The following is a 12640-nucleotide window of genomic DNA, read 5'->3' on the forward strand; positions in this document are numbered from 1 at the left end:
TACAAATTTATCGTATATGTTATCGCAAATTTTTGTGTTTTTAAGTTTTTATCGTTGAAATGTTACGTTTGAAATAAATGAACGTCTTTCTTCAGATTGAATAGAAGATATATTTCTAATCTTTATTTATATACATACGCGAAGAGTCTATGACAGAGAATGAAATTTCCTAATGAAAATTCTTATATTTATAAAGAAATTTTTATATTTATAAATTATATCAAATATATAAGTATATATAAAATGTGCGTACGCATATAAACACAATTCGAGTATATTGTAATCTAATCAATATAATTTAATTTCCATGAATAATGAAAATTTTCCGTGAAGATCAAACGTATTGCATACGTGATTCAGGTATTTTCAAATTTATTCTTTTTTAGAATTACTATGGATCTTTTTGTTAATATGGACGATCTCATCGAGTCTAGCGATCAACATCAACTGTTGCCCAAACTCGACATGGTCGTCATCTTCGAAAAATTGTTCTGATGGCACAAAGATTCGTCTTACATGCTTGTCTGATGGATATTACATAATCGATTCTAAAGAGGAAAATTTTACTATAATCGAAGAGCATGGGATGCCATGGCTTCAATTCGTGGAGATGAGTCACATAAAATTAAAGGCAGATAGGTAAATCATAATATCAAAGTTCTATTCTATTTGATGTCATTTTCGAATTCAAAATTATAAGAAAATATCTTTTTTTAAGGAGATTTGCTTGCTAAGTTTCAAAAAATTTTAAATTATAGATGATCATAATAATTTGAATTAAATTTAAATTACTTAATTTACTTAAGTTATTTAATTTTAGCTAATAAAATTTTGTATCTCATATCTTTATTTCGTTTTATATTTTTGTAATAAATCCAATTAAAATTTCCTATTGAAAAAAACAGAATAAAAAGAAAGAAAGAAGAATAAAATAAAAGAAATGTTTAGAATATGGACGAAGAAGAGATAATCGATATATATAAAGCGATATTTTAATATATATAATATTTCTATTTAAATTTAAACAATTTTTTTCTTTTTTTTCTCAGAATATAAACAAAAAATAAAATTCACTTTTTATATTTCGCTTTTAAATATTTTGAATTTTTTTTGAATAATTTTATTCGAATTTAAAATATTCAGTATACGTTTAATTAATATGTATGTTATAATAAATTAATTAAATATTCAGTTTCTGCGTGACAAATTGGGAAAACAACTTGCAAGTGGCTTTGATATGTTTCGAAGGCGAACATTACGTGATGTGGAAGAATACATTGTTTTGTATTCTTAGTATCATATCAGCCATATTCTTAATCGCTACCCTAGCAGTTTATGTTTTACTACCAGAATTAAGGGAAGTTCAAGATAAAGCGATGATGGCTGTAGTCACATCATTAGCAGTCAGTTATATTATTCTTTCCGTACAAAATTTAAGATTGCCAGGAGAAAAAGATTACACGATATGTGCTTCTTTAGGTATGATATGCTGATGTGAATTCATACATTGATTTAATCGATAATTCATGTAAATATTTCTTTAGGGTTTATTTTATATTTCGGATTTATGTCCGTATTTTTCTGGTTAAACATTGTCTCTTTTAATATATGGAGGACAGTTTGGTAAATATTTTATTAAAAAAATATTTGAAGTCCAATTTTTTCCAATTTATATTTTTGATATATCTATTAATATCTATTATATCTATTATACTCTTTCAGGTTTAAAGATTTTATAATCGCAGATAAACCACTTTTTATTACTTATAGTATTATTGGATGGGGTGGACCAATGTGTTTTTTAATAGTATCCTTAATCGCTCATCATGTAGATGGAACGCATTTGAAACCTGGTTTTGGAGATAATACTTGTTGGTTTAACGGTAAAATCGATATTTATAAGATATTAATAATTTTTAATAAATCTTATTATTATTATCCATATTATTGTAGGCCCTGAGCAAACGTGGGCATATTTTTATGGACCAATTGCTATTTTATTAACGTTAAATATTATCTATCTTGGCTTAACTGGCTGGCGATTGTGGCATCAATATAGAGATTATAATGGAAGTAATTTACGATCACTTCGTTTTAAATGTCTGCTTTATGTCAAACTGATATTTGTCATGGGTATTACATGGATATTTGAAGTAGTTTCATTTGTTGATCATAGTAAAAATGATTTTTGGTAATTTTTATTTATTTATTTACTTTTATTTACTTATTTTTTACTTTTTTAAAAATGTTAAAAATTAATTTTTTTTAAAAAACAATTTTAATCAAGAAATAATAAATATTGGTTGATCTCGTTTATAAATAATAATTTTAATTTTTTATTTAAATTTCAATTTAGGATACCAACGGATATACTAAATGCATTACAAGGTTTAATAATATTTTTACTGTTAGTCGCGATGCGAAAACGTGTCAGGAAATTGTTGGCAAAAAAAAAACCTTGTGGAATTGGTTTTCCAAAATCTTGGATAGCTTATGAAGACGAAGAATGTGAAGAAGTTCTACCCGAAGAAGTTGAGTTATCGCAACATGATTAATATTTATTAAAACATTTTTTTTCACTGATAAAAAAATGATTTTTTTAATTTTTTTTTTATATCAACATCGTTTAGTTTGAAATAATTATAAATAATGACAAAAAAAATTATATATTTGTTTGTTAATAACAAAGTGATACAAAGATTGTATAGAATTCAATACTCTTTTACCATTTACCTAGTCGTAACATACATATATATAATTTTTATAGCTAAAAATGTATTTACTAGAATATATTTTTTATAATCTCAAATGAATTGTTAAAAAATATGTAATAATAATTATTTAAGAATTTAAGAATCTCTAGGAACATTATTAAATAATGAATATTGCGTTAATTATCAATTATTATTATGTCATCAATTGTAGTTTTACCGGTATATATTTTAATTTTTATCGGTATATATAAGACAAAATCGATTATTATCGTTTTGATATATTTGTCATTGTAATAATTTTATCTAATTATTTTATTGTTTCTTTCAAAAAGTTCGTTCGTATCAAACTTTCATAAATGATTGACGCGACACTTATAATGGCGAGATGATAATTCATTTTAAATTATATGTTATATCTTATAAGTATTAAACAAAAGTGTTAGTCAACAAATTCGTTTTTCTTTTTTGAATATAAACGTTGAAAATTAATAGAATTATTCTTCATAAATTTAATAAAATAAAATAAAATGAAAAACAAATTTAATTATAAAAGTCATGCATTATTTTAAAAATCGTGCACTAGTATAAAAATCATGTAATATTAAAAGTGTTAAAAATTGTATAGAATTTAATATAAATTTTATTTTTATTTTCTATAAAAATTATGATTATTTTACATTAAAAATAGATAACGTAAATCAGATTTCTAAAAAAGAGAGAGAAATTTATAGCATATAAAAAAGAAATTAGATTAACTAGAATTGTAATCTTTATTATACGAAATTTTTAAAACGATTAAGAAATATATATATATATTTCTATAAAGAAATAAATTAAAATGTAAAGAAACATATATTCAATAATTATCTACATATTATTATGAATAATGCTATTTGACTATGCAAAGATTAAAATTAATATTGTCGTATACAATATGTACATATATATAATTGTAATGTTTTGCACACCAATGAAACACCAATGTTACTAATCAATATTTTAGTAACGCAAAAAATACTTCTGCTGCAAGAAAGACGTAACATTTTTATTGCTTAATAATATAATAACTGTGTAGAAGATTCTTTGAAATATATATCAATTTATAAATAATTTTTAAATTTTTTTTTCATTTATATATTATAAAAAAAGTAATTTAATATCTACATAAGTATTAAATTGTTTGCAAGCTATTTAGATTTTATTCATAGACATATAAAATAATCTTTTTATAGATCTTTTATGTACGATTATGTAAAAATTATTATTCATTTATAATGTAATCTGTTTTGAATTTTCTTTTTTAAACTTATTACTTAACTTATTACTTATAAAATATTGTCATTTATATATTATTACACTTATATTAATAAATATCAATAATATATAATAAATATAATATAAATATATAAGTATAATATAATATAAATAAACGCTGTATTTATATATATATATATAAAATAAATAAATATGTAAATAATAAATATGATATAAATATAAAAAAAAATCAAATTAAATATTATATATTATATATTAAGTTTTATATATTATATATAAGTTTAATATAATACATATAATAATCGATCATTAAAGAAAATTTCGTATTTTGATTTCTATTATATTTAGCATGAATTCATTTCAATAATAATCATACGAAAAAAAAGAGTAAATAAATATTTTTAAAATATATATAATCGTATAATTTGTTATGGAATTATATAAATTTTATAAATTTTTTATAAATTATAATTTTTGTCATTCATAAAAAAGGCTTACAACTAAAAATTAAAATATAAAGAAAAAGTGTAAAAACGAGAAACATGAAATTGTTTCAAGGATAAAATGATTATCTAATATATAGATGAATAAATAATAATAATATAATAATAAATAAATAAATATTTAATAAGTACATAACAAAACTGTCATTAATCACATAAATTTATTATATTATTAAATTCATCAATAATCAATTTATCAATAAATTAATAAATCGTCAATAAATGATATTATAAATATTCGGATAAAAATAGATCCAGAAACTTAGCTTGAGGAAGATGAAAACATATAAAAATAATTATAAACATTTTTTAACTTTTATACATTTGTAATTTATATAATAATTTTAATATTTTTATTTAATATTACAGTTTAAATAATTAAATTTAATTATTTAAATTGTAATATTTAATTATTATTAATATAATTATAATTAATTATTAGATTTAATTATTAATACATTATAAAAAATCAAAATAATTATAATATATGTGACTAAATAATTTATTTTATTATTATTTGAAGACAGAAGGTTGATTGCTCTATTTCCCTCTGGATTTACTATTATATTTCATTATAATGTATATTAAAATTGTTGTAAAAATTGAATATTATATTGAATATCATATATTAAATATTGAATATATAACTTGAAATAAAATTGTAAAATTATCAGAATAATAAAGATACAAACATCGGAAAAAAATATAATGACTAGTGCAGTGAACGAGAAAGGTAAGGATGAGTATTAGGGAGGGGCAAAAGGAAACGATGAGATAGCTACAAGAGAGGGGGAAAGAGAGAAAAAGAGAGTAGACAAGCTGGCGCGTGAGCGAATAAATGAAAGAGAAAGAGAGATAAAAAGATAGTGCAATAGAGAATGGAAATGGATGGGAAGTGATGGCGGCGGATATGGCAGGGGTAGGTCTCACTAGGCGGGTAATCCGCTGGCGGCATTAGCAGGTATGGCGATGAACACACGAGAAATCCACCGTCACGTTGCAATGAACAAGTGAATAATAACATCATCGAGGTAATCGTAGTCCTCGCAAGATTGATTAGGAAAAACGTTAACTTGGCCATAGCCAAGAAAGTTGATTGGCGAATGTAAACTAATATATGGAAACGAAATCACGAGAGTAAGAAAGGTGTTGATTCAATGATATGTATTATCTCATGAGTGCATTATTTATCATCATCGGTATATTGGGATCAAATTATCCCCTTCTTGCAAATACCGATGAAAAATCAAATTTGATTAGCGTGGCAAAATGTTGCGAACACAATGAGCTTCTTGTCGACGACACGTGCACGCCATTGACGGAAACAAACGAGACGGAGTGGAGACCGGAATTTATAGAAGAGGTCAATGGCATTTCAAAAAATAAACTAATTAAACCGAATTATCAATTAAAGATCGGAAGACCTAAATGTCAATCTAACGAGCGTCAATGGAATGTATATCATTATCGATCCGGTGACGATCGACTTGCTATATTAACGAACGGTGTCTTACGACATTATACTACTGATTTAACAAAGGAAAAACACGAATACAATAATGTATTTGGATTTGATGCTGCAAATTCAATAGATGAAGATAATTTTGAAACAGTGTCTATTCATTATGATTATCCATTCGGACATTATTGCGCTGACAAAGCAATTTTGAGTAGAGATCGACTAGTAGCGATGTATGCGATGATTTGTGTACCTGATGTAATTGTTACATGGTCAGATACAAATTATTTGATGAAACATGCGATTGATCCTACCTTTCATGCAATATCTATAATCAGTTATCTAATTGTCGCAATTATCTATTTTGTTTTACCACAACTGCGTGATCTTGTGGGAAACATGATAACTAGTATGACTCTGTGCCTTATAACTGGTCAATGTGCATCAACAGTCAGAATCTTTACGGAATTTGGCAATCACATCAGTTTTATGATTGCTGGTATGATATATAAAATATTAAAAGAAATTTTAATTATACTTTTTAAATTATTTTTTATTATACTAAGATTAAAAATAATAAGATTAAAATTCAATCAAATATTACTTAAACAAAAAACAAATTAATACTTAAATAAATACTTATGAAAATATTTTTTTCAGATACTGTCATGTATGTTTCCTTGTTAGCTGCATTTTTTTGGTTGAACGCCTTCGGTTATTATGTATGGAGCACTTTTCGTTCACGAAATGTATTTTTAAGAGTTACTGACGGTAGAAAATATTGTTATTATTCTACATATGTTTGGTGTTCAACAATTAGCATAGCTGGTACTGCAATTTTTGCACATTTTACTTTAGAAACTAATAAACCTATTATTGGCGGAAAAATGTATCCACCTCAAGAAACGATTGGTTGGCTTGGTATTTCTGTACTATTTACATCGATTGCATTTACAATAATGATTGATTTATGTTTCGTATTAACAACCGCGAATAAAATAAAACGAATGAATACATATGGTCGAATTCATCATAAAATGAAATATAGCTTTAGAATGTTTGTTTTCTTATTTGTAACAATGAGTACCGGTTGGTTATCATTGTTATTATCGAGATTAAATTACGAAGCATTAGAGTATTGTCATATCATCATTAATTTATTAGAAGCAATTTTAATATTATACGTTTGTGTATTCGGGCAGAGAAGAGTTACATTTTTACTTAGTAAAACGTGTAACTGCTGTAATTCAGGGGAAAATATCGACGGTCTTGATTGGGGTGAAGAAATGACTGCCATTAACGCGGGATATTAAAAACTCTTCAAACTATGTGAAATATTTTTTAATTTCATCAGATGAATATTTCGAAAGATATGGAAGATAAAGACATATCAGATGAAAGTTGTAGAATATTAAAAGATTAAGTGATTTATTTGAATTTGTGATAATTTTGAAGATATATTTCTAATTATAATATATTTAACCAGTTATTTCTATATATTTAAAATATTTTGATGTCAATTGCAATAATAAATAATATGAATAATATAAATTCAAATTTAAAAATTCGAAATTCATTTTCGCGGTAACTTTACACATTATTATTACAAAAATAAATAAATGATACTATTATTCATTTATTCCTCTTATTATCCTACATTTATCTATATCATTAATCCCTATACTTTTCGAAATATATCTTAAGAAAATAAAAATAGAACATTCAATATATAATATGAAATTTGATTTGATAATCAAATGATAATCAAAATAATTTTATTTTATAAAATATTATGTAATATATTATGTAATATATATTTTATAAAATAATTATATTTTGTATTTTTGAATAAACTTAGTGAGATTCAAAATTTTTTATAAAATTATTCATTATAATATAATGTATTTTATATTATAAAATTATATAAAATACTACTCTAATATTATAATTAAATACACAATGAGAAATAAATTATATCAATTAATATTAGAAGAAAAGAAATATATTACTTATCAAAATAGCATTTTTCTATTTACTAAAAATTATAACTTACCTGACCAAATAATTCACCTTCCAAACGATGTAATAAATTAGATAATTGACATCGTACTACTAAATGACAATCATCCATAACAGTATTAAAAAACCGTCTAGTTGGTAATAAAGCTTCTAAATCTATTACTAACTCCAGAAATCTTTCACAATATCGTACCTTATCTGGTAAAAGTAGTCCTATTAAAAAATAGATATTAAATTATTATAATATAAAATATCTTTATTATAGAAGATTAGATTTTTATTTCTTTCATTTTACCTTCCTCTGGTATTGTTTCTAATATTGTCATAAATTTTATCATCAATTTATGTAAAAATTTACGTTCCCATTCTAATTTTTCTTTATATTCAGGATTATCTTTTTTCCTTATAACTTTCCAATATTTCCTCCATTTTGGATATTTTCTAAATTCCAATTCTCTTCGACCTTGTTGTAAAGAGATCCACATAGCTAATGATACTAATCGTTTTACTTCTTCTCTAACTAATGATACTTCCATAGAATTAAAACAATGATTCAAAAAAACAATCAATGCTGTTTGTTCTTTTAAATCAAAATCCATTATACTTTCTTCAAGACATGCTTCTAAAACTTTTTGAAAAAAATCAGGAAAATATTCTGAATTCTTTTCAAATGCCTCCCAAACTTGAACACGTTCTCGAAATTTTTCATTAACCATGACAACAATAGACATTGTATGTGCACGAGTTGCAATTTTTGCATTATAATTTGGCCATAGAAAATTTTCTAAATACTGACTGAATTCTAACATCATAATTCTTCGAATAGAAAATTTAGATGCACATATTTCTTGAATATAAATATCTTCTACTATTTGAGAGTTAAATGGAAGATGTGAATCCATAGTATGTGGTGCCCAATACTTATTTGCTAGCTGTAATTGTTTATTAAAATAAATAAATAAATATATATATATATATTTCTTTGTAATAAAAAAATAAAATTCTAAATTATAAATACCTGAGTTATACGATCAGCATTAATTTGCTCTACCGTAGGAGCAGGATTATTGCTTTTTACTGTTACTTGATTTTCCATATTAATTTTATTATTATATCAAATTTTTAAATATAAAAATTTGTCGATATTTTGAATTAGCTCTGATAAAATGTTTATTTAACCTACAAATCCTATAAGTCTTACCTTAGACCATATATATATATGTCTAGACTAGAATATATAGTTTGTCTCTAATTCTATAATCGTACCAATGAATCTGATTGGTAGTTTCTAGATGAAATACAATCTTATTTTTCTTTTATTCCATTCCTTTTTAATTTCTCAGTTATTTAATGCTAAAAATGTAGCTTTATATTATGTTCACAAGATTTTAGAGATTTTAAGACATAAAAATTAATTATCTAATGTTTATAAAAAATATAATCTAATTTAATTAATATTAATCAAGATTGACTAATGTTGTGTATGATAATAAACAATATATATTCACATCAATTATGTATATAATTATGTATGACATTTATATTATTTTTTAATATCATATCATTTTAAATATTATTTATTATTATTCATATTTATTGAATAATAATACTATATATTGAATATTCTATATTTATAATTATATATACAATTTTTATTCTTTCGGAACTTTATAATTCTTCAGTTACTGATTGGTTATATTAAAATTCCAATTATTACTATTGGTTAAAAATACTTAAAAATATATATAGTATATATGTATATAAAATCAAATATTACAATTATTCATTAAATTTATTTTAAAATTAAATAAAGACAAATATATGGAAGAAAAATAAAGGTTAGTATTCTTTTTTCTTTAAATAAAGAACATATTTTGTTATTTTTCTTATTATATTTTCTTATATTTATTAATAGATAAATGATTATATATATATATATATACACACAACATTCAAGATAAATGTAGACTGGTACTATTACCTGAATTTAACATATCTGAATTTATATTTTATATACTTGAATTTAAATTCGATTTTAATCGCTATCGTAATCAATAGAAAATATTATTTAAAAAAATTGTATATAGTTTTATATATAATTTTTAATTTAAAATATTTTATTATTTTTTTATCAATAATTTTCAAAAGTTCTAAAAGTTCAATTCTAAAGTGTTCAATTATAATCAAGTACAATTTCTAAAAGTGTTGTAACGAAATATTTCTAATTAAAATAAGCGTCATAATGTCGAATTCAAGAAAAACCAAAACAAGACGTGATAGTGACTCGATAGATGTTAATTTTAAAAGAATTAAATTATCAAATGAAAATAATTCTGAAGAGGATAATAAAATTCTCAATGACGCATCACTTGGAAATATATCTGAACAAGTACTATCAGTAGAACGTGATTTAGTCATAGAATTAGGAAAAATTACATTCCATTCGCCAATAGAATATGTTTATAGTCCACTTGAATATGCGTTTAATATACATACTATGTATGTACAAAAATATTGTAATACTGTCAAAAAGATATTATTTCTTGGAATGAATCCCGGTCCTTGGGGTATGTCTCAAACTGGTGTGCCATTTGGTGAGATAAGCATGGTTCGGGATTGGTTAAAAATTTATGGTCCTGTGGGAAAACCAGTCAAAGAACAACCAAATAGAAAAATAACAGGATTTCAATGCAATCGCAGTGAAATCAGTGGGAAAAGATTATGGGGCCTTTTCCAAAAATTGTGCGGAAGTCCAGAAAAATTCTTTCAACAAGCATATATACATAATTATTGTCCTATTGCTTTAATGAAAAAAAATGGCTGCAATATTACACCAGCCGAGATAAAGGCAGTATTTATTTTTTTTTTAAATATAATTACATTTATATAAAAATAATATATTTTTAGGGATCAGAGATACAAATATTACAGTCTAGTTGTGACAAGGCTTTATTAGATATAATTAAAATCATAAAAGCTGAAATTGTAATTGGTATTGGTGGATATGCAGAAAAACGAGCACAATTTGTAATTCAATCATCAAAATTACCTATTAAGGTGATTATGAAAATTTAAATTAAAATAGATTTGAAACATATATTTTTCATATTTTTATGTTTTTAGGTATTATGTTTACCTCATCCAAGTCCACGTGCTGTAAATAATAAAAATTGGAATGAAAAAGCTACCAAAAAATTAAGTGAATTTGGATTACTTGAATATTTTGTATCTTAGATTCATTTTACATTAGAAGTTTAAGAATATTTAATAAGAAGAATAAGAATAAAAAAATATAGAAAATTTTTTGTTTGTTTATCAGTATTATATAAGTATTAGTTATTCAGTACAAATTATACTAATTTACTATGTAAAATTTATGTGATTGTTTTAAAAATTTGTAATAATTTATATTATCATGTGAATGTGTTTGGTAATATTTTTATAAAAATGTATAAAGTTTATGTTATTATAATTCAAAAAAAAACATAATGGATTTTTTAAGTTGGATGAATATTGCTTTGCAAAAAGCAAATGAATCATTACAAGCTGGTGAAGTTCCAGTTGGTTGTTTATTTATATATAATAATGAAGTTATTGCTACAGGTAACAATACAGTTAATGAAACTCATAATGCAACTCGACATGCAGAAATAAATTGTATAGATCAAGTTTTAGAATTCTGTAAAACAAAAAATTTGAGCTATAAAAATGTTTTTTATAATATTAATGTTATTGTTACAGTAGAACCTTGTATAATGTGTACATCTGCATTATGTCAGCTACAAGTATGTAACATTATATATGGTTGTGGAAATGATCGTTTTGGGGGATGCATTAGTGTTTTTGAAATACCAAAACTTTATAATTCAAGAACAGCAATAATGGGAGATATTAAAAGTCATGAAGCAATGACTTTATTAAAAGAATTTTATAAAGGCACAAATCCAAATGTACCTGAATCAAAGGTAAAAAAAAATCATAAAAAAATGCTACAAAATTAAACAAAGATTTAATAATTTTTATGATTATAATTGAAGAATAAAGAGAAAAAACAAAAAATATTATAAAATACTTTTATTGAAAAAGATTATTTTGATATTTTAATTAACTAATAAAAAAATAATGAATTTAATTATATTGTTCACAAAATAAAGTGTACATTTTAATTAAATTTAAATTTAATCGTAAAAAAAATGAATAAAATAATAATTATTAATTTTAATTTTGATAAACAAAAAATTATGAAATTGGTCATTTCTCATTTTTCTTTTATTCTTCAATTCATTATTAAGAAATAAATTTTAATTTTATTTTAATTTGGATAATGAAATATATAAATAATAAATAATATGTTAAATAATTCTAAATTAGAATTGATTGTATACTGCCAATACATATAAACATTATTTATATAAAAATGTAATAATTTATAAAATTTTTAAAAAATATATTTATGAACACCATGAAAGATCTAATTCACATTTACCTTGATACCATCTAACAAGTAAGTGATTTTTTAATGTATAATCTTTTAATACCATATTTTTTGTCTAAAATAAAAAATAATAAATAAATAATATTATATTATTATATATATATTACAAATTATATATATATAAAATTATATATATATATATATTGTAAATTATATATTATAATTATATATTATA

The 12640-nt window shown here is 22.7% G+C and overlaps 6 protein-coding genes across 7 annotated transcripts in view; 4 read left to right on the forward strand and 2 right to left on the reverse strand.

Moving 5' to 3' along the window:
• LOC102681770 (G-protein coupled receptor Mth2-like) overlaps positions 1 to 2702 on the forward strand; it is a 5435-nt gene extending 2733 nt beyond the window's left edge. Inside the window, exons 3-8 of the mRNA XM_006616463.2 lie at positions 387 to 639; positions 1193 to 1479; positions 1545 to 1623; positions 1723 to 1883; positions 1954 to 2191; positions 2357 to 2702. Coding sequence (XP_006616526.1) covers positions 387 to 639; positions 1193 to 1479; positions 1545 to 1623; positions 1723 to 1883; positions 1954 to 2191; positions 2357 to 2555 — 1217 coding nt within the window. The 3' untranslated portion in view covers positions 2556 to 2702. The remainder of the gene's footprint in view (positions 1 to 386; positions 640 to 1192; positions 1480 to 1544; positions 1624 to 1722; positions 1884 to 1953; positions 2192 to 2356) is intronic.
• The window catches only part of LOC102681993 (RNA helicase aquarius), a 17198-nt gene extending 7986 nt beyond the window's left edge, over positions 1 to 9212 (reverse strand). The window contains exons 1-3 of the mRNA XM_006616465.2: positions 8989 to 9212; positions 8266 to 8902; positions 8005 to 8183 (exon numbers count right to left, since the gene is read on the reverse strand). Of these exons, the coding sequence (XP_006616528.1) occupies positions 8005 to 8183; positions 8266 to 8902; positions 8989 to 9066 (894 nt within the window). The 5' untranslated portion in view covers positions 9067 to 9212. The remainder of the gene's footprint in view (positions 1 to 8004; positions 8184 to 8265; positions 8903 to 8988) is intronic.
• On the forward strand, positions 5168 to 7599 carry LOC102681637 (probable G-protein coupled receptor Mth-like 5). Its single transcript, XM_006616462.2, has 2 exons — positions 5168 to 6450; positions 6612 to 7599. The coding sequence occupies exons 1-2, from the start codon at positions 5655 to 5657 to the stop codon at positions 7262 to 7264; spliced, it is 1449 nt and encodes a 482-aa protein (XP_006616525.1). The 5' UTR covers positions 5168 to 5654; the 3' UTR covers positions 7265 to 7599.
• A 749-nt stretch (positions 9213 to 9961) lies between the features above and the next one.
• Positions 9962 to 11670, forward strand: LOC102670807 (single-strand selective monofunctional uracil DNA glycosylase). The gene is made up of 3 exons (XM_006616467.2): positions 9962 to 10818; positions 10878 to 11027; positions 11094 to 11670. The coding sequence occupies exons 1-3, from the start codon at positions 10213 to 10215 to the stop codon at positions 11202 to 11204; spliced, it is 867 nt and encodes a 288-aa protein (XP_006616530.1). The 5' UTR covers positions 9962 to 10212; the 3' UTR covers positions 11205 to 11670.
• LOC102670673 (tRNA-specific adenosine deaminase 2) lies at positions 11382 to 11972 on the forward strand. The gene has a single exon (XM_006616466.2). It carries the CDS (start codon positions 11459 to 11461, stop codon positions 11969 to 11971), a length of 513 nt encoding a protein of 170 aa, XP_006616529.1. The 5' UTR covers positions 11382 to 11458; the 3' UTR covers position 11972.
• Positions 11973 to 12337: 365 nt separating this feature from the next.
• The window catches only part of LOC102670937 (probable tubulin polyglutamylase ttll-15), a 2387-nt gene continuing 2084 nt past the window's right edge, over positions 12338 to 12640 (reverse strand). Inside the window, exon 4 of one of the 2 annotated variants that reach the window (XM_006616468.2) lies at positions 12338 to 12522. In XM_006616468.2, coding sequence (XP_006616531.1) covers positions 12422 to 12522 — 101 coding nt within the window. In that variant the 3' untranslated portion in view covers positions 12338 to 12421. Of the gene's footprint in view, positions 12538 to 12640 lie in introns of both variants that reach the window. The other variant, XM_031510860.1, reaches the window with a different exon arrangement.

The sequence above is a fragment of the Apis dorsata genome, unplaced genomic scaffold, assembly GCF_000469605.1.
Source record: "Apis dorsata unplaced genomic scaffold, Apis dorsata 1.3 scaffold_265, whole genome shotgun sequence".
Lineage (NCBI taxonomy): Eukaryota > Metazoa > Arthropoda > Insecta > Hymenoptera > Apidae > Apis > Apis dorsata.